This window comes from Neovison vison, chromosome 3, assembly GCF_020171115.1.
Source record: "Neovison vison isolate M4711 chromosome 3, ASM_NN_V1, whole genome shotgun sequence".
In the NCBI taxonomy this organism is placed as follows: Eukaryota; Metazoa; Chordata; class Mammalia; order Carnivora; family Mustelidae; genus Neogale; species Neogale vison.
This window is the reverse complement of record NC_058093.1, coordinates 178,911,381-178,938,550: the sequence shown is the minus strand read 5'-3', so window position 1 is coordinate 178,938,550 and position 27,170 is coordinate 178,911,381. Positions and strand designations below refer to the sequence as shown.

Sequence of the window (27,170 nt, the reverse complement as noted above, 5' to 3'; positions counted from 1 at the left end):
TAAAAGAAGAAAGAACCCAAGAGTGACATAGAACAAAAATTTACAGAGACAATCTATAGAAACAAGGACTTCACAGGCAACATGTCAATAAAAACTTATCTTTCAATAATCAGTCTCAACATGAACAGCCTAAATGCCCCCATAAAAGAGCATAGGGTTGCAGACTAGATAAAAAGACAGGACCCATCCATATGCTGTCTACAAGAGACACATTTGGAACCTAAAGATTAAAGAATAAATTCATAAAATCTATCTATGGAAAAACTCACAGCAAATATCATTCTCAGTGGGAAAAAACTGACAGCCTTCCCACTGAGATCAGGAACACGACAAGAATGCCCACTCCCACCACTGTTGTTCAACATAGTACTAGAAGTCCTAGCAACAGCAATCAGACAACAAAAAGAAATACAAGGTATTCAAATTACTGAAGAAGGAGTCAAACTCTCTCTTCACAGATGACATGATACTTTCTATGGAAAACCTAAAAAACTCCACCCCCAAACTACTAGAAATCATACAGCAATTCAGTAATGTGGCAGGTGACAGAATCAATGCACAGAAATCAGTTGCTTTCTTATATACTAGCAATGAAAATATAGAAAAGGAAATTAGAGAATTGATTCCATTTACTATAGCACCAAGAACCATAAGATACCTTGGAATAAACCTAACCAAAGAGCTAAAGAATCATACTAGAGGAATTACAGAACATTCATGAAAATAATTGAAGAAGACACAAAAAGATGGAAAAACATTCAATGTTCATGGGTTGGAAGAATAAACATTGTTGAAATTTCTGTACTGCCCAGAGCAATCTATACTTTTAGCATCATCCCAATCAAAATTCAACTGGCATTCTTCGAAGTACTAGAAAAAACAATCCTAAAATTTGTATGGAACCAGAAAAGACTCCAAATCACTAAGGAAATGTTCAAAAAGAAAAACAAAACTGAGGGCATCATGTTGCCGGACTTCAAGCTTTACACCAAAGCTGTGATCACCAAGACAGCATGGTACTGGCACAAAAACAGATATATACACCAGTGAAACAGAGTAGAGAGTCCAGATATGGACCCTCAACTCTATGGTCAAATAATCTTTGACAAACCAGGAAAAAATTGCCAGTGGAAAAAAGACAGTCTCTTAAATAAATGGTGCTGGGAAAATTGGACAGCTATGTATAGGAGAATGAAACTCAACCATTCCCTCACACCGTACACAAAGATAAACTCAAAATGAATGAAAGACCTCAACGTGAGACAGGAATCTATCAGAACCCTAGAGGAGAACATAGGCAGTAACCTCATTGACATCAGCCACAGCAACTTCTTTCAAGATATGTCTCCAAAGGCAAAGGAAACAAAAGCGAAAATGAACTTTTGAGACTTCATCAAGATCAAAAGCTTCTGTACAGCAAAGGAAACAGTCAAAAAACAAAGAGGCAACCTATGAAATGGGAGAAAATACTCACAAATGACACAACAGACAAAGGGCTGATATCAAAGATCTATAAAGAATTCCTCAAACTCAACACTCAAAAAACATATAATCATGACAAAAAATGGGCAGAAGACACGAACAGACAATTCTCCAATGAAGACATACAAATGGCTAGCAGACACATGAAAAAAATGTTCGTCATTGGCCATCATGGAAATTCAAATCAAAACCACATTGAGATACCACCTTACACCAGTTAGAATGGCCAAAATCAACAGGAGAGGAAACAAGTGTTGGAGAGGCTGTGGAGAAAGGGGAACCCTCTTACACTGTTGGTGGAAATGCAAGTGAATGCGGCCACTTTGGAAAACAGTATGGAGATTCCTCAATTAAAAGTAGAGCTACTGGAGCGCCTGGGTGGCTCAGTGGTTTAAGCCGCTGCCTTCAGCTCGGGTCATGATCTCAGGGTCCTGGGATCGAGTCCCGCGTCGGGCTCTCTGCTCGGCAGGGAGCCTGCTTCCTCCTCTCTCTCTGCCTGCCTCTCTGCCTACTTGTAATCTCTCTCTGTCAAATAAATAAATAAAATCTTTAAAAAAAAAAAAAAAGTAGAGCTACTGGGCGCCTGGGTGGCTCAGTGGGTTAAGCCACTGCCTTCGGCTCAGGTCATGATCTCAGGGTCCTGGGATCGAGCCCCGCATCAGGCTCTCTGCTCAGCAGGGAGCCCGCTTCCCTCTCTCTCTCTCTGCCTGCCTCTCCATCTACTTGTGATTTCTCTCTGTAAAATAAATAAATAAAATCTTAAAAAAAAAAAAAGTAGAGCTACTACTCTATGACCTTACAATTGCACTACTGGGTATTTACCCCAAAGATACAGAGGTAGTGAAAAGATGGGCCAAATGTACCCCAATGTTCATAGCAGCAGTGTCCACAATCATCAAGCTGTGGAAGAAGCCAAGATGCCCTTCAACAGATGAATGGCTAAAGAAGATGTGGTCCATATGTACAATGTAATATTACGCAGCCATCAGAAAGGATGAATACCCAACTTTTGCATCAACATGGATGGGACTGGAGGAGATTATGCTGAGTGAAATAAGTCAAGCAGAGAAAGTCAATTATCATATGGTTTCACTTACTTGTGGAACATAAACAATAACATGGAGGACATTAGGAGAAGGAAAAGAAAAGTGAATTGGGGGAAATTGAAGGGGGAGATGAAGCATGAGAAACTGTGGTCTCTGAGAAACAAACTGAAGGTTTTGGAAGTGAGAGGAGTAGAAACATAGGTGAGACTGGTGGTGGTATTAAGGAGGGCCCGTATTGCATGGAGCACTAGGTTTGGTGCATAAACAATGAGTCTTGGAACACTGAAAAAAATGAAATTAAGATGTTAGAAATAAAAAATAAAAAAATATGCCTTTACTGATATTTTGGTGGCATTTAGAAGGGGAATGGAGCTAAATGTATATGCTTATTTCTACATTTTTATTTGGAAGTTTAGCATTCAGATTGGTTGTGAATGTATGCTAAATGCAAGATTATTTCCAGAAATAAAACTATAATAATTTATATTTTGAGCAGTAATGAAATGTAGTTTATAGGAGTAATGGCAGTTGGCTTCCATAGATGCTCTAGAATCATCAATTTGCTGGCTATATTATTAGCAAATATCTTAGATGTTTGAAGAGCACATAGAAATATTTTAGCAAATTATTTTTTGATACCAAATAACTATTTTAACTTCATAATTTCTTTGCAAAGCTAAAATTACATTAAAAATTTATGGTATAAATAAATCTTGCATTTATTTGCAACATTAACTGTTAACAATTTTTAGGCACATAAAATTACTATATTTTAAAGGGCATTTTGCTCTTTCCTATGGATAGATTCTATTATCGTAAGGAATGTAAGAGTTCAGAGAAAAATGTGTATTATTGATTATCAGAACAGATATTAAGTACCTACTAAGCATGAGACCCAGCTATGAGCTAAGAATATAACAAAGAACGATATAGACATAACATGTAAAGATTTTTAGTTATGGAACATTACTCAGTGGAATCTGAGTAACATCATGTGTTACTCATCATGATGTTACTCATCATGTTAGTTGGTGAACTTGAGGGAGAAACAAAATAACCAATAGGCTTTCTATAATGTGAGGTACTGAGAGAGACAAACAGAGACAGAAAGGGAGGGAGAGACAGGGGAATAGAGAGGAACAGAAGCAATTACCCCATCTTGAATGCCTGTCAGTTACCAAGTACTGGGTTGGATTCGGTGCTGTGGGAGCTATGGTCCTTTTGGAGCCAAGTTCTGCTGGGAGCTTATCCAGTATAGTCTGGATTTTTTTTTTTCTGAAAGTGATTTCTCTAGACAGAGAAAGAACTGTATTTCCTTGTCTATTCCTAATGGACTTCATCTCAGCTTTGAGCAAAACAATCAATTACAAATAAGCTCCTATTGAAAAATACTTGAATACTGATAGTTTATCCAATAGATGGAAGTTCTCTGTGCTTTAGGATCTGACGATCAAGGAACACATCTGACATCCTGTTATAAATGTTAGGGAGTTTAACTTGTACTCTTTATTCAGAAAGGATGTTTTAATTTTGATTGAGATGAGCTGAACATGAGTCCGAGACTTCTAGCGTCTAAGGTACCATCACTGTGAGGTCAGTTTCAACCTATTTTTTGAAAACAAAATTGAGTTCACCTGAATTAGGTTTAGCAGTGATTGAGACAACTTGCCGTCCTCATGTCTTGTATTTCTTTTGTACTAAATAGTGCTCCACTGTGTAGCACGGGCTGCTAGTGGTTCCATGATGTTAAGATCATTCTCGCAAAGAGCTGCTCCATGTGTGCAGAACCTTTTGAGTGGAGTCAGTGAGAACTGTGGTCAGTGTACCACTGGGAGGCCTGGACATTCGGAGGAGCTACTTTCCTGCCTTGTCAGAGCTACTGGAAACAAAGAAATAAATAGGCAGTTTCAAAATGACGCCCAGAGCCTCGGAGGGCTTCAGGAGGACTGGTTCCATGGCTCTCTTTTCTCTGCCGGTGCTTCCCCGTGGTCTTTGTGCCCAGCAGCCTACAGAACACTCAGCAAACCTCAGAACAACTCTTTAGAAGTCTTGGTTTCTGTAGCTCACTGGTCAGCAGAGCAAGGTGCTCACTTTGGCTTCGTTTTCTATTGTTATGCCTTAGACAAGTCACTTGAAATGCCAGATCTCACTTCCTCATCAGTACAATGAAGAGTTAAATGAAGTACCCTCTTAAAGCCACCAATACCCTGTCTGTGCTGACTGACCCTTCTCAGTAAGACTCTTGACACATCCTTTCTTACTGTTGATTATTAAACAGGACTATTGTCCTTTACCTAAAAACTGCTTGTCCTAGGATGCCCAGAATTTTTGGTTCCTAGACTGACCACTGATATAATTATCATTGTCATGCCTCTCTGGGTTCCATGGGGCAGGTTACACAGACCAGAATGCCAGGCATTTAAGAGTTTTTACTGTTTATTCATGACCATAATTCTTTAGACTGTTCCAGTGGCAAAATTATGTTTCTTTTGAGGCTGTTGTTCTGGAGATAAAATAATGGAGAATGTTGTTATAAGAGTCTGTAACTAATCTGATGCATAAGTGGTTCTTTCTAATACAAGGGGAATGTACAGATGCCACAAATCAGATGCCCTTCCTTTGGTACTGTCCAGTCTCTAGAGCTATTTGGAATCTTGGCCGGTACCAGTGCTGGAGCATCAGCTTATTCTAATGGCGCCTCTGAACATCGGAACAAAACCAGAGGGCAAACAACTATATATCAGCGTTCCATTCATTATTTTGAGGCTAGACCAATATAATTTTGGCTCATGTATCTGTTGTTCATGGCCACTGCAATATCAAATGCAAACCTATTAAGAAATACATTTTAGTCATTCAGCAAATATTTGCCAAGTATTTATTGAGTGATAACTACATACTAGACACTGTTCTGGACTCAGAGAAAGTAGCAGTGAGGTGAACAAATCCCTGTTGTAATGCAGTTATATCCCTATAAAGCGAGAGAACAAATATGTAAAATATTTATAGAATAAGTTAATTGGTTGTAAGTGCTATGGAGAAAAACAGGTTAATAAGGTTAGGGAAGGCACATGTATTTGGAGGGTATATATACAGGGAGTTCAAGGAAGGACTTACTGAGGATGTGATATTTGAGCAACAGCTTAAAGGAGGTGAGGTGGGCAGTCCAGGGTCCATGGGGAGAACTTCCCTGTGAAAGAGAAGCAGGTACAAGTCCTTGAGGAGGGAGGAAGTTGGCTGTGTCCCTGCTGAAGCAGGAGCAGAGTGAAAGGGAGATGAGGGTGGAGTGGTAAGGACATGCTTTTCCCTGAGTGATTTAAATCGCCCTTGGAATGACACGATTTAGGTATGTTTTCACTTACATTTAACTTGGTTTGACCTTAAGTTTCTCCATTCTTGTGCCCATCCCCATGTGTTGTATCTTCTTCACGGACTTTTTCTTGACCCCCGGTTTTTGTAACTCCAAGCACTGAGCTTGACCGCCATCGCTCGCTCAGTTTTCTCACATGGGGCTTTCTCATTGCCATCTCGGGAAGGCACATTCTGCGTACCCCTCATAGTCGTGCTGCTTCCCCTAAGACAGCTCCTAGCTCTTTAGAGAGGCTTCTCCTCCCTGGGGCTCGAGCTCTTCTACTCCACCACACCTCCTCCCTCCTCTGGCTGTCAGCTGGTTGCCTCATAGCTATCTGCTAACGTTAGTTGAAGATATTTGTCACCTGGGTCTTCCCCTTCTCCAGAGAACTGCCAGTACCTGGGGGAAATCCAGGGGCTGCCTGGCAGGTGCCCTGCTTTGTAGTTCCTTGATTGCAGTATCCGATACATTTCCCTTGTCTGGTTCAACCATCTGTGCCCACAGCCACAATGTGGACCTCATCTTTCCTCAGCTTTTGCCCGTTTCAGAAGTGTTAATGTCTCAATAGTGTGGAAAGAGGTGGGATGTGAACAAATTCATTTGTATCAACAGCCTGCATCCAATCCAGTGATGTTCCCACTCTCATCCATGCCATACTACACCTTGGCCTTCAGGGGGAGCTCACGCTCCCAGTCCTGAGTCCTTGGAGGATGGACCTCCTTTGACCATGGAGCTCTGGGTTACTGTACTAGGGGAAGCAGTGGTTGAGTGTGTGGATAATGGAGTCAGACACAAATGTTCTGATCCTCACTTATAAATTGAGGGTGACCAGGGATGCCTCACAGCATATGTGAGGAATAAATGACTTAGTGTAAATGCGATACTCAGTTGAGAAGTTACTAATAAGAGGAAACCAGTTAGGTGTTGCTTCTTGGAGACAAGTGAAGAGGTTAATGGTATTGTTCCATGGGGTGGTCTCACATATTTATTGAAACACGAAGGAATTCAAACTTGAAAAGCTTCTGTCTCATTGCCACACAGCTGTGTGAAAGTATCTGGCTCTTGCCTCTTCCTCTGTTGCCCCACTACTGCCTCCCTACCCTGAGGTGGAGCAGGACTCAGAGTGGGGTCCTGGAGGAAGGCAGGAGGAGCAGGTAGCTTTTGTAGGCCTCCCTAGGCAATGAGACATTCTTCTCTTCTTAGGCTCATTGAACAGAGAAGATGTAAATAATACATGTTTTCCTTTCTTTGTACAAACCTAACTCATTTCTGGAGAGTGCCATAGAAGCAGCTATTGCTTCAGAAACATTTAAAAAAGTGACATCTTTTTTTTTTTTAATTTTTACTTATTGATCACAAAAAGGGTGAAAAGATGGTTTCTTTCATAGCAGCCTGCTAGATTTCTTTTTTTTTTTCTTTCTTTTTTAAGCATTTATTTGTTTATCAGAGAAAGAGAGAGAGAGCAGAAGCAGGGAGAGCAGCAGGCAGAGGCAGAGAAAGAAGCAACTTACCCACTGAGCAAGGAGCCTGATGCGGGACTTGATCCCAGGACCCTGGTATCCTGACCTTAACCAACTGAGCTACCCAGGTGTCCCCTGCTAGATTTCCTTAAGGGGCTTGGGCAACCCTAATTGCTTCCTCTCTTAGTCACTTCACTTGTTCCTCAACCCACCGCACACTGCTTTCTTTAGTCACCATTCCACAGAATCTGCTGCCCAGGCCCTTGGTGGGGAACCTAGAGCAGGGAGGAGGGGACGTGGTGCTGAAGGGGCAAGGTATGGACATATTCAGAACCCATGCAGAAATGTGGAGATTTGAAATACAAGGAATGAGTTTGGACAGTCATTAAAAATATAAAAATATGAGCTACAAAAGTAAATGAAGCATAGAAATAGTAAAACAGAAGGTATGTCACAAGGACATATAGACAAGGACAAAAAGCAAAGGGAATCCTAAGAGAGCTTTTTAAAAAAAATTCCAGTTTAAAACATGTTTATAGAAGTGAGATAAAGCACACCAGTTCTGAAAGTAAATATAAATGTTTTCCAAAATCCATTCAGAAGTTTAAAATAGATGCACCTGAAACAAGATAATTTTTAAAAGATGGGGAAAATGTTATCAAGAAAACAAACAGAAAGTAACAGGATGGCATACAATTTAATTTTTAATAAAAAAGAATTTGATGCAAAATGCAATCAAAGTGTCTAAAGGGGACATTTCTTTCGGTGTTTAATAAAAAGCACAGTTACTAGTGAACATTACATATCCTTTTCTGTGTTAAGTAATGTAACATCAAAATATGGAGCAAAACACCCCATGATCTAGCAGTTTTACTCCTGGATGCATTCCAACTGCAGTGTGTATCACCCAGAGAATGTCCTAGAATGTTTGTAGCAGCACTTTCCATAATAGTTCCCACATCAAAACTACCCAAATGACCATCACCAACAAAATGGAAAAATAAATTGTGAAACCCTCACCCAACGGACTACTACACATCAGTGAAAGTAAACATGCTGCATACAGCAGTCCCCATGAACACAGAGTGCCGAGCAAAAGCTGTCCACCGCAAATGAGCACATGCCATATGATTCCATTTATACAAAGGAAAAAATGGAACTAGCTGAGCTAATCTTAGAGATGAGAGATTCCCTTTGTGGAGAGGGGGTAGTGACTGGGAGGGCGCACAGTGAGGAGGTGGTGTCCTGGCTTCTGGTTACAGGGCTATGTTAATTTTGTGAATAGTTTTCAAGCTGTTTACTTGATTTGTATATTTTTCTTTAAGTATATTTTATTTTAGTAAAAAGTTTAAATATGAAGAAAAAATTATCAGAAAGTAGAACACTGCAGAAAAACTGTTTTAGTGATTTTAGCATACTGCTTCAGGTTTTTTATTTAAATAAAAAATAAATAGATTTTTTAACAATATAGCCATTTATATTGAATTAATGCATACTGATATTATACATTAAAACATATATGTCTATATCTGTATATACTTAAGAAAAGTTTTGACTGTTGATCCTATATTAGGCCAAAAAGAAATCCTGAAGTCTTCAAACAGGAATTAGGCAGACCATGTGACATTCTGAAACTGAAATGAGATAAACTAGATACTATTATTAATATCTCAAACAACTATAAAAATTGGGGCCCCTGGGTGGCTCTGTGGGTTAAGCCTCTGCCTTCAGCTCAGGTCATGATCTTAGGGTCCTAAGATGGAGCCCCGCACCGGGCTCTCTGCTCAGCGGGGAGACTACTTCCCCCTCTCTCTCTGCCTGCCTCTCTGCCTACTTGTGTTCTTTCTTTCTCTCTGTCAAATAAAGAAATAAAATCTTTAAAAATTAATTAAAAATTAAAAAATAAATAAACATCTACAAAAATTAATCTTTGAGATATCTCTTAAATAAATATTTGGCCAGTGACTAAATGAAGGTGACAATTACAGATCGTAGCAATAATTATTTTTGAGAAATAAAAGTGAGAAAAATAAATATGTTATATAAGTTTGTCCAGGTGTCTGAAGCTGTATTCAAGGGCAACAATGATTAAGTTCATAGTCTTGAATGCTTCTATTTAAAAAATGAAAATAAATTAATTTTCTTTATAATTCAATTTGACAAGTAAAAACAATTCTAAGAGAAATATGAGGAAAGTAATAAGAGTAAAGGAAGCATATAAAATAATTAGAAAAGGGAAAAGAGTACAATAGAGCTGATGAATAAATCTAACTACTTATTTTTTTAAAGGAAAAAGAAAACAGCACAGTAATAGGTAACATAATGTAATTAGGAATAAAATAACACAAATGTGAAGGGAAACAATAAATCCAATTAGAAATTTTTTGAAACAGAGTGCTTTATGCCAGGTTATACCAATATATATATTTTTAATTGCAATTAAAAATGGTAAACCTGGGAAATTACAATTACAGAGATGTAATTAAGAGAATAAAACCCTAATAGAGGCAGAAGTATTGGAGGAACTGGAGGTATTGGAGGAATTAGAAAGGTGACCAGGGGGGCGCCTGGGTGGCTCAGTGGGTTAAAGCCTCTGCCTTCAGCTCAGGTCATGATCCCAGGGTCCTGGGATCGAGCCCCACATCTGGCTCTCTGCCTCGCAGGAAACCTGCTTCCTCCTCTCTCTCTCTGCCTGCCTCTCTGCCTACTTGTGATCTCTCTCTGTCAAATAAATAAATAAAAATCTTAAAAAAAAAAAAAAAAAAAAAGAAAGGTGACCAGGGGCACCTGGGTGACTCAGTGGGTTAAAGCCTCTGCTTTCGGCTTGGGTCATGGTCCCAGGGTCCTAGGATTGAGCCCCACATTGGGCTCTCTACTGGGCAGGGAGGCTGCTTCCTCCTCTCTGCCTGCCTCTCTGCCTACTTGTGATCTCTCTCTGTCAAATAAATAAGATACTTAAAAAAAAAAAAAGAAAGAAAGAAAGATGACCAGTTCATGGTCTGAAGTCAGATAGTGATTCTGAGGTTTTCTTTCAAACTTCCAAGAAGGACTTCTGGGTGTAACCTTGCTCTGCCAAGTATGCACAGCACCATTTTACCTTGGCTTTGTTGGGTGAATGAATGAACCAAGGAATGAGTGCTCCCTTTAACCTCCCTCTCAGAGGTGCAAATAGACAAGTTCGATAATGTATGTGAAGTTCTTAGCACAGGGGCTATTAAATAGTGAGCATTCAGTTAATAATAGGTCAGATGTCTTATAGTACATGGAAATCAAAATGTCAATGTGTAATCTTTTGATATGTGTATATATTTTTTCAGGTTATCCTGATCCAGAAAATTTTTCCTGGACAGAGTATCTGGAAGCTACTCAAACAAATGCCGTTCCTGCCAAAGTTTTTAAAATGGTAAGTTTGTATCTGAGTATACCCTCACCTTTAAGCAATGTACATGTTGACTTCATTTGACAGTTTTTAAATTATTCTAGATTTTTTCTTTTTAAAGTTGAGTGTAATGTTCATAACCAATTTGCCTTGTTTTCAGTTAAAACTGCAAAGGAAGTGATTCACTTACAATGGTTCCTCTACACAAAAGTTAACAATGGTTTCCTTACTCGAAAATCCTGGTAGCCCACTCTAGTGCAGTGGAAGTCACCTCATTAACCTCAGAAGCTGGTGGGGTCCTTCATTTCTGCCTGTATCCGTCCATGAAGTGGGAACTCTGTGCTCTCATAGTCTCGGGGACTGTCTGAATGTTCAGGACACCATGATAAAATCAGTGAATTGTATGGAGCCTGTGTGTGTTCTAGTTTTATACATTTTGAGGGAAACATTGCTTTTAGCATTTGTTAGAACACCAGTTTTTAAGCTCAAATTTGTCCTTATACATTTATTCCAGGGTTGAACCAAGCATAAATTATTTGGTAAAAGACAGTGCATTGATAGTATAGTTAGAGATCTATATGTCTAAAGTGCTTTTCAAGTTGTTCCCTTTCAGCTTGTGTGCTCCGGGCTTCCTGACTCATCTTTAATCAGTATTTTATATAGTGAGCTTCCACATACAATTTCATTTATGAAAAGTTTTCTAGGGATCACAAGGGGTTTGAAACAAAATGTTATTTCATTTAAAAAATGATTATACAGTAGGCTGGATTTGAAAAAGAAATGTAACCAAATTAAGAAGGCTAGAAGTCCTAGAGCGCTTGGAAGGACATTGAGAATTGCAGAAACTCAATAAGCAGAATACCAGCTGCTTGTATTATCTTTTTCTCTTTTGCTTTCTGTCAAAACTCATTTTACTTTTCCAAGAAGAAAATTACAAGAAAACAAAATTATGATTTAGTTACAAAGGCAACTTCCAGGCTCTGACAAAGGTTATTATGGCTTCACCTCAAGCTATATATCTTTGGTATCTGCACTATGAAACTGTTACCTTTCTTACCGGGACAGTGACCTTGGGGAGATCGGAAAGATTTTCAAGCATCAAAGGCCTAATTATAGTCCATGTACTCCATTTAGTAGGTGTAATAATGCATATTGGAAGAAAATATGCTTCCACAAAAGCTGGAGAGAAACAGATGAGGTACTGGGGAAAGATTTAACAATTTATTACTCATGAATCATGAAGGTTTTATTTTTCTAGTGTCATTTCTAGATTTGAGGAATTCAATGCAATTTCATTTGTAGTGAAGTCAGTTGAATACTTTCGTATGTGATAGCTTTCGGAGTGAAATTTTTGCCAGCCTATGAACACTATCTGAGTTGTCTTTCAACTTTGATTTTGGTATTTAAATTTCCTTGGGGTCAGTGACTTCGTAAGTCTCAGTGTATTTTTTCCCATTGAGTTTTTTTTTTTTAGTGTTTTCTGAGTGTCCATCATTATAGAGTCCTGGTTCCTAGCATTTTAAGAGTTGGAAGAAATCTTGAATTTATTAATACAGTTTTTAACATACTTAGGTTACAGGTAAGTAACAAAAGCACAGGTTATGGTTTTAAATACATTGGGGTATGATTTTAAAACAGTTTAACTGTGATAGTCATGCAGGTTTTATCTATTTTAAAATTTATATTTATAAAGGATTATGTTTATCCTTTCTAATTGTTTACTAAATAATTTTGTCTCTGGGCCACACACTCCAAAACTGGGCAGTGACAATAGTCAACAGTTTCTTAATTTATTAAGTTAATTTCAGAAATTAATCAATTAGAAGCTTTTCCAGATCTTGTGATTATTTAATGAATTTATGATTTAATCTCTTTTTAGCTATCTTGACAATTACCAAAACATTCTTTCTCCTCTCACAAGTATGAATAAGATTGGATAAAATAACATGCATTAGTCCTAGGTGCCTTTCAACCTAAACTGCAGTTGTATTAGGGTCTGAATGCAAAGTCAGAACAGTTGCACTTTAGAAAACATGCGTGTCTGAGCAGTTGAGTTTTGCTGACTTTACTCTTCTGACATTCCAGCGGACACCCCACGGTTTTCTGCCAAGCATGAGACTTGAAGCGGTGGACAGAAGGAACCCCAGGCTCATTCGCGTGGCTACAGTCATCGATGTGGATGACCAACGGGTAAAGGTATGCACTTCCGAGCAGTGCACTGCTCTCCTGGCCAGTACCTGCCCCTCCCTCAAGGCTCTGATTTTTTGGCACAGTGGGAGGAGCAGATTTCCACTGACACCATTCCTAGTCCCAGCTCCTGGGTAGAGAGATGGCCAGCTGACGTGCACCTGACAAGGGGAATGTGTAGATTGCCCACAGCTGATTTTGAGAGGCATTCTAACATGTTCCTGTTTGAGTTTGCTGTTTAGAATTTATATGCTTTTTCTTTTTTCTTTTTTAAAGCTTCATTTTTATTGCTATTATCAGCTTTTTTAAAAAGAGTCCTTAAATACCTTAAGAACAATCAAGGCTTTGTTTTCTACTGTTCTTTGTTAGATCAGAGAGAAATGGAAAAAAGGACTTTAGTCACTGTAGCTAAAACAGAAATTGAGATTTTTGAAGTAAATATCTGGTGAACAGATTTCCATACTGTACTTATTGTGAAATCTACTTTTTTAAATGCACACATTTTCAAAATGAAATTTTCTTAAAATGGAAGCATTTCCATTTTCTTAATAGACAGCTAAACGTTGTTGTATTTAATAAATCTACAGTATATGACAGTTCAAAATGATTTTCCATCCAAACACAGTTTGTTTCATACTAATAAAAAGATTCAAGTCAACTGCTTTTAAATAGGCACCATCAAGAAAGAGGCATTTAAGTTTGATATACAATTTGCTATGATTAAAATAAATCTTATTTGCTATATGCCAAATTTGAAAACAATTTCTGTTTCATTGCATAAAGGATAATCAGTACATACATTTTAGTTAAGTTTAGAGATGAGTATTTCACAATTGGTTATCAAGAATTTAAAAATATCTTTTATTCTTTTGACAAATGAAAATAATTATGCTGAGCACTATTCAGGATTAATACATGATAGGTATTTTCTCCCACATATCTTATTTCTAATGTTTTGTTTTATATTGAATTTTGCTTAAATTCTTATTTGTGGCTCTTTATTGCTTACGCTTATAGCACTTATTCTGGGAATGACTTTTGAATATCAAAAATACTTTATAAATTCAGGAATTTTTTTTTTAAGATTTTACTTATTTATTCGAAAGAGACATTGAGAAAGAGAAAGAGTGTGAGAGAGGGAAGGGAGAGAAAGAGGGAAAGAATCCCAAGCAGTCTCCATGCTGAGCATGGAGCCCCATGTGAGGCTCGCTCCTATGACCCCAAGGTCATGACCTGAGCTGAGACCAAGAGTTGGAAGCTGAACCTACTGAGCCACCCAGGCACCCTAAAATTCAGGAATATTTTGTCATCGAAAATGAGCTTCAGGTTTTTTTCTCTGAATTCTCGTTTAACTTTCATTATAAAATCATGGGATTTGTAGGAAAAATTCGATCTTAATAGTATATCAAATCTTAGAATTTCAATTGACAGATTATTTTCTTCTGATTCATAAGATAGATATTGTGTTTTTTGTTGGATATATTTGCCCCCTTATTTATGTGAACATATTGGGTTAACACATGACCTTAAAATATTTGAAAAAACTTAAGTTCCTAAAATGAATTTAGTGTATTTCTTATTTACCATCTAAACATTGATCCTTCCAAATCTCTGAGAATTTAGCTGGTCCTTCCAAAGGAATATTTCATGTATCTTCTTCTTATTCTTTCTCTTTCATGGTAATTGCCTTGTCCTTTGCTGTAGGGAAAGAGTTGGAAAGTACATGGTCCCTCTGACAGGATTAGAACCTTAAGTGTTATCTTGGTGGTTGTGAGCACAGTGGAGATCCCATTAGGATTTTAGGACTACATTAAGATGTGTTTATGCAGCTGTCGCTCTCAGTCCTGGGAAATAATGCTTTATAAAATGCGAAATGAATTACTTCCACATACCATTCAGTCTGTCAGAATGTTATCAGTCCTGAAATAGATAAAAATGTCTTAGGGGTTGTGGCTCACTTTTGGTCTCACAGACAGCCTCTGCCCTCTTGCAGCCCATTCCTGGGATGGACCCTTCTGCCAGGGACCCTCCATTCTGTACCCTCCCCTAGTCAGTCCTCCAACTGGGTCCATGCTTGTCCTGTCCCATGAGGTATAGGGGGAAGGATTGCGGGCTGGCAATTTTCCAAATAGAAAAAATCATAGAGAAGATTCAGAAGTTTGGCTTCAAATTCCATTCATCATTGTTCCAGAGGAGAGAAAGGCATTGAAAAACGAGCATATGGTATTCTCCTCTGAATTCTTGTTTAAAGAAGTTGAGGGCTGGGGATGGGGCTAGCTCTGCCATTGGGAACGCAGTTGACACTTCCCTGATCTCCTCATTGTCAAGCACATTCCTCTGTTCATTTACTAATGTGCTGACCATATTCTTCTATATTTTTTTATTTTTAAAAAAATTTATTACAATTTTCTCTTTTAAAGTCTATTTCCATCCAAGACTTTTTTATCATCGATACTGGCACATAATAGTTGCTTAATATATGTGTGATTGAATGGGAATTGAGTGAGTGAAGAAACAAATGGCATTGCATATACTCTGGCATCTTGTTACTTGAGTGTGTGAAATAATTGTATTAGTCAATAAGTACTCTTCCCTCATTCTTCATCCCTCTCCTAATTACTCTTCCATTGGAAATCCAGTTCCGCATAATGTACTGGAAAGTGTCATAAGATGCACAGATCTGAGTTGGAATTTCAGTTCCAACTTCTTTTTTTTTTTCCAATTTATTTATTTTCAGAAAAACAGTATTCATTATTTTTTCACCACACCCAGTGCTCCATGCAAGCTGTGCCCTCTATAATACCCACCACCTGGTACCCCAACCTCCCACCCCCCCCACCACTTCAAACCCCTCAGATTGTTTTTCAGAGTCCATAGTCTCTCATGGTTCATCTCCCCTTCCAATTTACCCCAAAGCACATACCCTCCCCAATGTCCATAACAGTTCCAACTTCTTTAACGTTACTAACTTAGTGGTTACTCAGTGTATTTGAACTTTCCTTTATCTGTAAAGCAATGTGGTTAACAGTGCCTACGTTGTTGGCTGGTTGTGAACATTCAGTGAAGAATACCCGAAAATGTACCTGAGTCTACACTTCAGGTTGCTGCTCTTACCTGCCAATGCAAATGTCCGGTGCTACTCTCCTTGGGTGCCTTTATAGTCTGTGTTAAGGAAGAGGCCTCATCAAAGTAGCTGTCATCAGTAGATGAGGAAGGAACAAGACCAGGCACCATGGTGAGCATGGCTGGAGTTCCCTTGGGAGGGCTGGTGTGTGTCTATAGGATGGTGCTGCAGCGCCTTGTCTGACTTTGGAGAGTAGAGTCAGCCTGTTGCACCAAAGAACAATGCCAGTGGAGATGATAATGACAACAGTAGCAGTTTGTATCAGATGACACTCTCATAAGGGCTTCCAGTGCGTTAGGGTACCCTTACAGCAACCGTGGGACACGAGGTGTGGTTATCAGATTGATTTTGTAGATGAGGAAACTGAAGGCCAGGGAGGTTAACTAATGGGTCCAGGGTTACAAACTAGAATGTGGGGAACCGGTTTATACCCCAGCTTCTGCACAGAGGTTTTCAACTCTAGAGCTTATAATCTTCCTACTCCTTCTTATCTTAGGTTCTGCTTGTTATCATAAATATCCCACTTCATGATGGGAGAACGGGTGTGGAAGGTGGGGACCAAGTTCGCTCCTCACCCTACTTTGTCCTTTGTGCTGGGCCCACATTGCCGGTCTTCCCAGGAGATTTGTGTGGTGCTTCTGGCACTCCCTAGCAGAGTGAAGGATATCTGGAAGACTAACTTTTTTCCTTTCTGCCATTCCCCAGATATGTTGGTGCCCTGTGTGCTTGATTAATTCTATTTTTAAAGTGGCTTTTTTGAGATGTAATTCACACACCATAAAATTCACTGGTTTTGTATGTATTCCCAGAGCCATGCAACCATTACCACTATCTAAGTTTAGAACCTTGTCATCCCCCCCAGAAAGAAAATTCATACCCCTAGCAATAACTCCTCAGTCTACACTTCCTCCCGGCCCCTGGCAATCAGTAGTCGACTTTCTGTCTCTATGGATTTGCCCTATTCTGATCATGTCCTATTAATCTCATGAAATAAATGGAATCACATAAGATATGATCTTTTGTACCTGGCTTCTTTCACTTAGCATTATGTTTTGAGGGTTCATCCATCTTGTAGCATGTATCCATATTTCATTATTTTTTATTTATAATAATTTTTTAAGATTTTATTTATTTATTTGACAGACAGAGATCACAAGCGGGCAGAGAGAGAGGAAGGGAAGCAGGCTCCCTGACCAGCAGAGAGCGCTCATTATTTTTTATTTCTGAATAGTATTCCATTGTGTAGATCTACCACAGCTTGTTAATCCATTCATCATTGATAGACATTTGAGTCATTTCCATTTTTTGGTTATTTTGAATAATGCTGCTGTGAACATTTGTGTGTGTTTTTGGCTGGACATGTTTTCTTTTCTCTGGGGTATATATCTCTAGGAGTAGAATGACTGAGAGTCATACGGTAACTCTTTGACATAAAATGTTTCCCATAGTGATTGCCCCATTTTATATTCTCATGAGCAGTATATGAAGGTTTTAATTTCTCTACAGCCTTACCAACATTTACTATTATGCGTTTTTGTTTACTTTTTCGTGTTTTAGCTAGCCTAGTGGGCCTATGTGTATAGATACGAAGATTCTGAATTATTACTGTTGACATATGACCACTAACAATACATTGGCCAAAGGAGTGGGATCCGGTGACTTCCTAGTGGTTGTGCTAGTGGAAGTAATAACAGCAGTAGGTGTGATGTTAGGCTCAGATGTCACAGAAGTATTACCAGTACAGTAAGAAGGTCCAGTTACTGAATATGGACTTTATTCCAGATATTTAGCTAAGTATGTGACATAGTGTACCTTTATCTACACAGCAACTCTTTTTTAAACTTACATTTTTACTGAGGTCTAACTGACATGTGACGCTGTACTAGTTTCAGGTGTACAACATAGCGATTTGCTATTTCTTCACTCTGTAAAAGGACCACCACGGTGAGTCTAGTCACACAAAACTCTCACATGTGTATGCTATTTCTTTCTTACAGTTGACATGGAGACTTTAAATAATTTGAGCCAGGTTTCCCAGTCAGAGGAGGAAGAACTGGGTGCGAAGTTAGATGTTTCTAGCTCCAAAGCCAATGCTCTCTTTTCAGATACTCCCCTGTAGCTGTGATAAACCATGGGAAGTAGAGACCATCAGTTGTCCGTGTCGGTGGGTTGGAGCAGTGGCAGCCTGATTCAAGATATTCTCCACTCTTGCGCTCTTAAGTCCACTGGTACTAGTCAAGCCAGATCTTCTGATTTTCAGACTGCTGGTCATGTATCATTCGCCAGTAGCCGAGTTCCGAAGCTTTTCTTGCCTTGGGAGAGTTTTCAGATGTTGTTTCCCCTTGTGTTGATTACTGTGTTTATTAATTACCATAGTTACTCTAATAAATATTTATGATGTACTCAGCATGTATCGTGTTCAATTTATAGCCAGCTATTATGTTTAATAATTATTCTTTTGTTTGGTTGCACAGTGTACTCTGTTATGTTTGAAAGCCCATTACTGTCACCTTATCAGGAAATGCACATTAAATTACAATAGATGGATGGATGCTTTTAGGAAGTTTAGCCTTTATTTGGGAAAAAAAATCTATTCTTCTACAAATAAATGTAAAAGGAGGACTTAAAACAGAGAAATATTTGATAAATATTTGCCCTGTGGGACCACAGCTAAGCTGCGAAATGAATTATAAATGTATTCCAAATAGATGCTTTAGGAAGTTCTCCTGAATCATTAATAAATTGAGTGTCTTCAGCAAGTCTTTTCATATTTAATGCATTAACTGGATGTATTTGTGGCATTTCTAAATGAAATAAGAGCATCATGACCAAGATAAATTGTCATGGTAAGTTGTCTACTTGTATGACTAGAAACTATTTTGAATTTTCATTCAGGCCAGTAAGTTCAAAGCTTTTGTCTGAAAAAGGCTGCAGGTGGATTAGTGCAAAGCAAAAGTCCAAATACAAGTCAGGAAATGTTCATTTTAATTAAGGGTTTCCTGTGCTTCGAGAAAGTTGCTTGACCCCTATGAGTCCTAGTTTAATTATCTGTCAAAAAGGGAGCAGAATTGGAATATATCATCTCTCTTTCCACTGTCCCTAGCTGGGATGCATTTTTGAAAATGATTTTGAAATATGAGGACAGAACAAGATACTAACATTAAAAATGACTGTCCTTTGAGTTAAACTTCTAATTAATGCCCATTACAGTACCACAGTGATTGATGACTGTCTTCATTTGGGAAGGAGACTGGGACTAATTTCAAAAATATTATGACCAATTAATGAAAAGATATTTTTTAAGAGTAGGTGAGACTATAAATTAGTGTCAACCCTGATTTCCAGACAGGTTTAGGAAGATAGAATGCCCTCCCCGGTAAAGGTGTGTTAGTGTAATTCTGGTAGCAACAAACAGCAGCAATAGTGAAGTGAGAGCTGGCTAACTCAGATGTGGTGCCCACATGCTGCTGTTGATGTGCTTAGCATTTTCCTATTCTCAGAATCCACGTGGCAGCCCTGTAAGGGAAAGACGGGCAGAGAGACAACCCCACAGAGCTCAGGCCTCTTGCGCCAGGCTGCCCAACGACAGCCAGAGCTCTGAATCCACAGGGCAGCATCTTCTCCTATAATGGGACAGCAAATAACTATTTCGACCTTTATGGGCCTTGTGGTCTCTGCCGCAGCTGCTCGGTTCTGTGGATTAGCACAAAAGCAGTCACAAACAGTAGGTAAGTGGATGAGTGCGGCTGCATTCCTGTAAACTTTGTTGACATTGGAATTGGAATTCTATATCATTTTCACATGTTACAAATATTCTTTTGAACTTTTTAGCCATTAAAAAAACGGGGACACCTGGGTGGCTCAGATGGTTACGTGTCTGCCTTCAGCTCTGTTTGTCATCTACGGGTCCTGGGGTTGAGCCTGTTAGGCTCCCTGCTCAGAAGGGAGTCTGCTTTTCCCTCTTTCTGCTCATGCCTTCTCTCTCTCTCTCTCTCTCAGATAAATAAGATACTTAAAAGATCTAAACCATTTTTTCATCCTTAGGATGCACAAAAACAGGTGATGGGCCCTGTTTGGCCTGTGGGCTATAATCTGCCAACTCCTGTCTTAACAGCTACACCAGACTGATTCAGTTATGAGATGAACTTAGTAAGTAGGAACTTCTAGTATAAACATTTTTGTATTCTTACCTTATTTTCCTAAAAATATTTTTGAACCAAACCACATCTGTGTTTATTTTCCTATCTAGTTCTAGATATTCAGTAGAAAGAGGTAGAAGAGATGAGGCCTACCTTATCATCAACAGCTTCTAGACTTAAATATATTTCTCCTAGTATCAGTTTTCTTACCATCCATTCATTTGATGATATTCAGTGTGAACGTAGTTAAGCTCCCAAAATGATGTATAACCTTTCACAGGGCAGGCTTCCTGGTTGCTGGACTTGTATTCTCCAAGTACTATAAGTAAAGACTTACCTTTAATGTTTTTAGTAAAGTCAGTATATGCAGAACTGAGCTGTATACCCAACAGCACAGCCGGGAATAACCGCCGTGGGAGGGAGTCGGACGTCCCACTCTGGAGCCATTGCTGGTACCCCTTAGGTAGCCTTCACGCAGCTAGCTCCTTACCAGCCTGACCTGTGAGATCTAGTGAGATCCTGGCATGTGATTATTTGGCTGGAGGCATCAGCTTAGTCATGAGCTGGGTAGAATAGAAATAGAACATTTCACAGTTTTCTGTGCAGAACACTGTCTGTGTAGACACTTCTTAAATAAAAGATGATGATGTCGTAGCACTAGTTGTTCTTAACCCTTATTTTCAGATTATGCATTTCTCTGAGTGTCTGAGGGATGCCACAGATCATTCTGCTGCAAAACGCACATACCTGTGGATACAAATGCTGGATTAGATTTGTGTTTCAAGGGTAAGGATCTTATTTAAGACTAACAGTTCTTCAGTTAAAAAAAGATTCCCCCTTTCTCTGTACTCTGCACTTTTATTCTACACTTTATATTTACTCAAAAAGTCTGAGCCCCTTTGCTGCCTTTTATTTCCCAGATACTCAGTCAGAACCTGCAGTGCGGACTGTTTTCCTTCAGAGCGAGCAAGAGAGTCTCTTGGATTCATCTTGGCTTTGGAGGAGACATGCAAACTTTCTGCTGTTTTCCCGAACAGAAGTGTACTATTTCTGACCAGCGGCAGCTTTAACATTCCACGTGCCCTTACTAATACTGATACTTAGCTAATTATGCTGAATATCATCTCTTTTTCTCACATCTTCCTTTATAAGAACTCTATTTTTACCACTGGAAGACTATCTATCAAAAATAAATAAGTGAGCAAAAACACCCCAGAATAAAGTGACTAGGCAAGATGGTGAATTAATCTCCCCTCCTTGTTCCGAAATCTGTGTCATTTCTTGTGATAGAAGAAAAGACGATAGACTCAGGAAAATGAGCTGCTTCTGTGAGAAGAGAACAAGTAGATTCTTACATTAATTTATTCCCAAAATGGAGTTGTATTATTTTCCCACTTCCACCATAACAAATTACCACAAACTTAGTGACCTAAAGTGACACAAATGCATTATATTTCTCTAGGTCAGTGGTGTCACTAGGCTCAAACCAAGATTTCAGCAGGGAGTCCTCTTCGAAACTCTTGGGGAGAATCCTTGTCCTTGCCTTTTCCAGTTTCTAGGGGCCAGCTCTGCTCATTGGCTCATGTTCTCTTTCTCTGTACTCGAAGCCAGCAGCATAACAATTTCAAGCCTCTTTCTGATATTACAGCCTCCCACTCATCAGGGCAGTTGTGATTACCTTGGACCCACTGGACAACCCAGGATGATCTTGTGCAACGCAAGATTACACCTGGAAATTTCCTCTTGTGACACACAGTAACACCTTCACAGGTTTCCAGGCTTAGGATGCAGACATCTTTAGGAACTATTATTCTGCCTACTATAGTAGTACTGGATAAAATTAAGATGCTCATTAAAGTGAGGGGGGTGTGACCTACTATAAAATCAAGAGCTTCTGCTTCACTAAAGAAACCATTCCAGGATCTGTAAGCCCTAGGATGGTGTTGAGACTTGGAATGTGCCCTCCCCAGCTGGTTGGGAAGGTCAGTTTAATCCCAGTTCAGTAGGGGGCTGTGGCACAAGCCGTCAAGTGCTGCAAAGGCCCATTGTTAGCGCAGCAAGCCTTGTGAGCAAAGATGCTGCCGGGCAGATGGCTTCTCCAGGAGAACAGTTTTTCTTCTCTTAGAAAAAGTATATAACATGCCTTGTTTTATTTGCATTTCCAAACACCAAATGCCTTTATTTACTATAATGTAGAGACAAAGGAAATTTCAAATTTAATCTCTCTTAATGCGTATGTGTGTGTACACATACGTGTGTATATATACACATTTCTTCCTTTCTTAAATTGGAAGCCCCTTGGGCAGGTGGTCTCTATGTGATCTGTGTTTGGGCCTGAGAGCAGAGGAATTACGGGAAGTTGCATAGCTGTGGGAGCCATCAGAGCTCCACTGTGGGAAAGAGGCAATAGGGGTCTGTAGCTCAAGCAGTGACTATAGATCTTTTTCTGCTACTGCTTTTTAGGGTGGCTTATTCCCAGCACCTTCTATCCCAGGACTTCAGCCAGGTGTGTGTGTGTCCTTGCTTCATTGACAGAAATACTGATGAGCCATGGAAACAATGGGACCAGGCCACTTTCACAGGGACTGTCTTCCCCATCCCTAAATGGTCCTATTGGTAGAAAAAGAAGGGATGTGTAGATACTGTAAACTCAGAGGATGGATTTGTGTCCCAGGACTGTTGAACCAACAGGGGATAATTGAAATTGAACCACAGATGGGGTTCAGAGATACAGGCTGGCCAGGAAGACAGCCCCAGTGAAGAGGTGGACATTCTGGTGGGCAGGCCAAGCACAGAGTGGGAACAGGCACAGTTGAAAGTATTTAGGCGGGATTCCACATCTTCAGAGCAAAACTGGGTGTGGCATTCTGAGGGTTTAATCCAGGAGAGGGTTTCCTACAACAGCAGAGTACAGATCCACCTTCACCTGTTAGAGTGTTGCAAATGGATAATCTGGGCCTTCCCAGACCTGCTTGAGTGAGAACCTGCATTTTAACAAAAGCTCCACCTGTCCTCTTCTCAAACATGAACAAGAATACTTATTTACAGTTAGAGAAAGGCAGTCTGCTTGTCCTCTGCCCTGGTTCTTAGTTCTCTTCTCCATATGGGTTGAGGAAGTTGGTACACGTCTACTGCCCTCCACAGTAAGCCAGGCATGAGCAGCTGCTGTTGGACTCTGAATTCAGCAGACATCAAGATCTGGGTGGTTTCTTGGGGAGCCCTCAAGCCTGTGATACTGTAGGGAACTCAGTCTTATAATAAACCCCTTCAGTTGTCTGTTCCCTAATTAAGTGTCCACTGTGAGGCTTTATGTCAGAGGCCCATGAGACTGGCACATAGTCTTCAGATTCCTAATGTCATGATCAGTATTTCCCTGTCCTTTTCTTTTGGGGAGTGGTAATTATTATTATAGGGTCTATACAACTACATTTACCTGGTTCTCCTCTGCTCTTTGCTCCTTTTGAGTCTTCTCATTGGTTTTTCTCTTAACTTCTTGCCCAAGGATTTGGTCCTTTTGTCTTTTCTTCCCTATACTGGTGGATCTGAAGCCTGAGTGTATATTACAATGTCCAGCCATTTTTAAGCTCCTCAGGTGATTCCCATGCACTGCCCGGGCTGAGCACCTCTCCTGGGTTCAGTCTCCATGAGTGAACCCCTCCATTCCCCCCATTGTCAGTAACTTTTACTAATAACTTTCAAATTTGTATCTATTGCTTTGACCTCTTTCCCAGAGCTCCAGTGTCATATATTTAACTGTTACTTGACATCTTTTATATGTTTCATGAACTCTTCAGTATACAGGCCCAAACTTGCTTCCTCCTTAGGCATCCTTGACTTAATAATGGCAGTCTACCCACCATATTGCTTGAACCAGGCAAGTCATTTTGGGAGTCATTCCTAAAATTTGCCCATCTTGGAACAACCACATTCAGTCAACCATCATGTTCTGTTGGTTCCAACTCCAGATACTTTATCCCTAGTCTCTATGCTGCCCTCCATCTCATGACAACCACACTACTGATGGCTGACATCATCTCTGATTTGGACCACTGAAGTTGCCTTCCAGCTGGTCTCTGCCTCCACTTGAGTCCCTGTCAATTCATACTACACAAAGATGCCAGTGTGAACTTTAAAATGTGGGTTGGATCACCTGACTCTCCTGAATACACCCTTCAGTGTCTTCCTATGATTACATTTAGGTAAAAAAAAGAACCAACTCTTTTATTGTGCCCCCCTAATGCTGGGAAATATTGACTTCTCCAATCTTCTTGTGTACTTTTTTACCTTTAGAGTCAATTGTAAAATTTGGGGAAAAAATGCTGGGATTTGACTGATGACTTTGGACTTAAGTTTGAGCAATTCTCTTTTAAGTTGAAGGCAATGCTTCACTCTTACCTTTACATGAATGGGTCACATGTAACCATCTCTTCTGCTTTTAAAAAATGCCACAATCATTTTCTTGAAGAACTGGCTATATTCAAAACCTTGTGGGCAATCACAGCTATTTTGTGACCAGCTTCTCTGACAACTGGCAAAATTCTTCACAATGGATTCTAAGGTGCATCTTGATTTCATAATCACTGAACTTATAATAAGGGGTGGGATGAGGGATGTGCATTATAGAATCAGGGAAATGGGAGAATTTTTTTCCATGCTTTTTTTCAGTAGAGATTAGTTTTATGAACTTAGCAGATGTGTTTTTTCTAATATGTGAAAGTGGGCTCAGTTTCATGTGAATGTACCAAAGTTATAAAAAAAAAAAGTCCAAAGCAAATATGTTTAAATTTTGTACAAATGAGCTACATATAGATGCTTTTAGGGCTGTTCAAAGTAAGTAGGTTCCGGGATGACTTCAGAGGTTTGGCATAAAGAGAGACTTCAGTGAAGTAGGTGTTGTCTTGTTCACCACCTGCCATGTCTCTGACATTTGCCTTCGTTTTCCAAGTGGGCTGTCTTCTCCTGCTCTGAGTGTCTCTGTAGTCTCTTGCTTCACCAAAAATGTTATATTTACCCAAGTGGTTGCCTGTTTGCAAATTTCTGAGTGAGACCCAATTGGTCCTGTGGCTGGAGAAAAACAAAAAGCCATTCTGAGATGTCTAACTTTAAATTTATCTCCACAAATGTCCATGCAAACCCTAAGGGCATTCTTGGGATTCTGCTCCATTTCTCGAATCAGTGTATGTCCCCATCATCCAAGAAGACTATTTCACACATCCTCTGTCCTCACACCTTTCTCCTTACTCCCCTTGTCTAACCTTGCTTCTCATTCTCAGGGAAAATAGAAGAAATGCTGACTAAAAATGATCTTCTCTCCAAGCGCAATCTACCTTTCTATCCATGTCTGAATGCACATACTCAGAATTCCTACCTGTTGCTGTGGGAGAATTATCTTCCCTCTTGTCTAATTATCTCTGCTTCTGTAAAGCAATTTACTCTTCTCTTACATGAATTTAATTTTCATCCTAAGACTTGTGGTTATCTGACATTAGATTATGTATTCACTTATTTACTTTGTCATCTGTTTGAATGTAATTTAATAGAGGAAACCCTTTTCTGTCTTGATTACTCAGGTGATCTTGATCCTCAGTGTCCATAGAAGAGTACCTAGCATTTCAGGGATGGCAAATAAATACTTGCTGAATGAATGAATGTGAATGTACTGATAGAGTATTTACTATAGTGAATTACTGCTTATTAATGGTTACTTCTTATTCCTTATCAGAACAAATGTACATTAACTAGATGCCCTCTATATATTCCCTCACAAAAGAGAAGCTATTTATAACACCACATAGAAAATTGGATTAATTGGTGGTTTGGTATTACTAATGCACCTTTGATAAGCAACGTGGTAACTGTAATCATGGCTAAGAATGGTGTAATATTTGAATAATTGAAGTCATGCATTATTTCATTGTATATGATGCTTTCTCCCTTGTAATATTGACATTGTGAATCATGGCAGTTATAACAGTGTTGAGCAGAGCCCATTATGGGACAATTATACTAATAACACATGACAAACCATGGGACTGTGCAGTGGTAATAGATACATAATGGGTAGTAAACAGTTTGGATTCTGAACAGTAATGGTAGCTCGTGATTTTCTAGTAATAATAACCTTATCTTAAAACGAATGCAATGAATGCAACTTTAATGTCAAAACTGCCAGCCACATGAAGGGTGCACATTACTTTTTGAGGGCGACTCATTTCTCTTGGCTTAAACCCCTCTATGCTTTGCAGCTGACAAGGCCTGTTCCTGTGCCAGCCTGTGTCCAGAGTGTCCACAGTATAGCTCTGTCGGGGAACTGGCCTGGCAAACCCCAGCCCCCAAATTGCTGTATCCTAAAATCTACAGAATATCGTCAGGTTTTATCTTTTGCTGTGCTTCACACTTGCTCCAATATTCCTTCAGGAATGGTTTCGCACCACAGTGCTTTGCGCAGCCTTGACCTCTGCAGTGTGCTCTCTGAAGCCCTGCTCAGCACTCCTTCCTGTCTGTGGGGTTCCAGTATGGCTTTTGTGGCAGCTCCCTTTTCCAGGGAGGTCGTTCATTACTCTGTTGGTTTTGCTGTCTGGCGCCTTCCTCCGAGGCGCTCCTAAGCTCTTTAGCTGACTTGAGCTGGGGCATGGCAGTGAGGCCCCTGTGTTTTGCTCTGATTATTAATTACAATTTTTCTCTCACTATCCTTGAGCCAATTCAGTGCTAGAACAATAATTCCCTTCTGTTGAAGCTCATTTTAATGTTTCCATTTCAGTTGCACCCCAAAACTACATTTATTCAACACGTGGTGTCATAGCGGTTCTCTTCTGACCCCAAGAGTCTACTCCTTGTCCTTCAGATTCCCCCTTCTGCTTAGGGCTCTGGGTAACATAGCTAAAACTTCCCCCTAATTCGGCCATTCCTACCATCTCATGGCGGTAGAGCTCATGGTTACTTTCTCAAGATCAGATCGCCCCTTGTCCAGGTGGTAGATTGTATACGCAGTGCCTACCAAT

The 27,170-nt window shown here is 39.6% G+C and overlaps 1 protein-coding gene across 1 annotated transcript in view; it reads left to right on the top strand.

Moving 5' to 3' along the window:
* L3MBTL4 (L3MBTL histone methyl-lysine binding protein 4) overlaps positions 1–27,170 on the top strand; it is a 448,888-nt gene that overhangs the window by 194,438 nt on the left and 227,280 nt on the right. The window contains exons 11-12 of the mRNA XM_044243369.1: positions 10,658–10,743; positions 12,805–12,915. Of these exons, the coding sequence (XP_044099304.1) occupies positions 10,658–10,743; positions 12,805–12,915 (197 nt within the window). The remainder of the gene's footprint in view (positions 1–10,657; positions 10,744–12,804; positions 12,916–27,170) is intronic.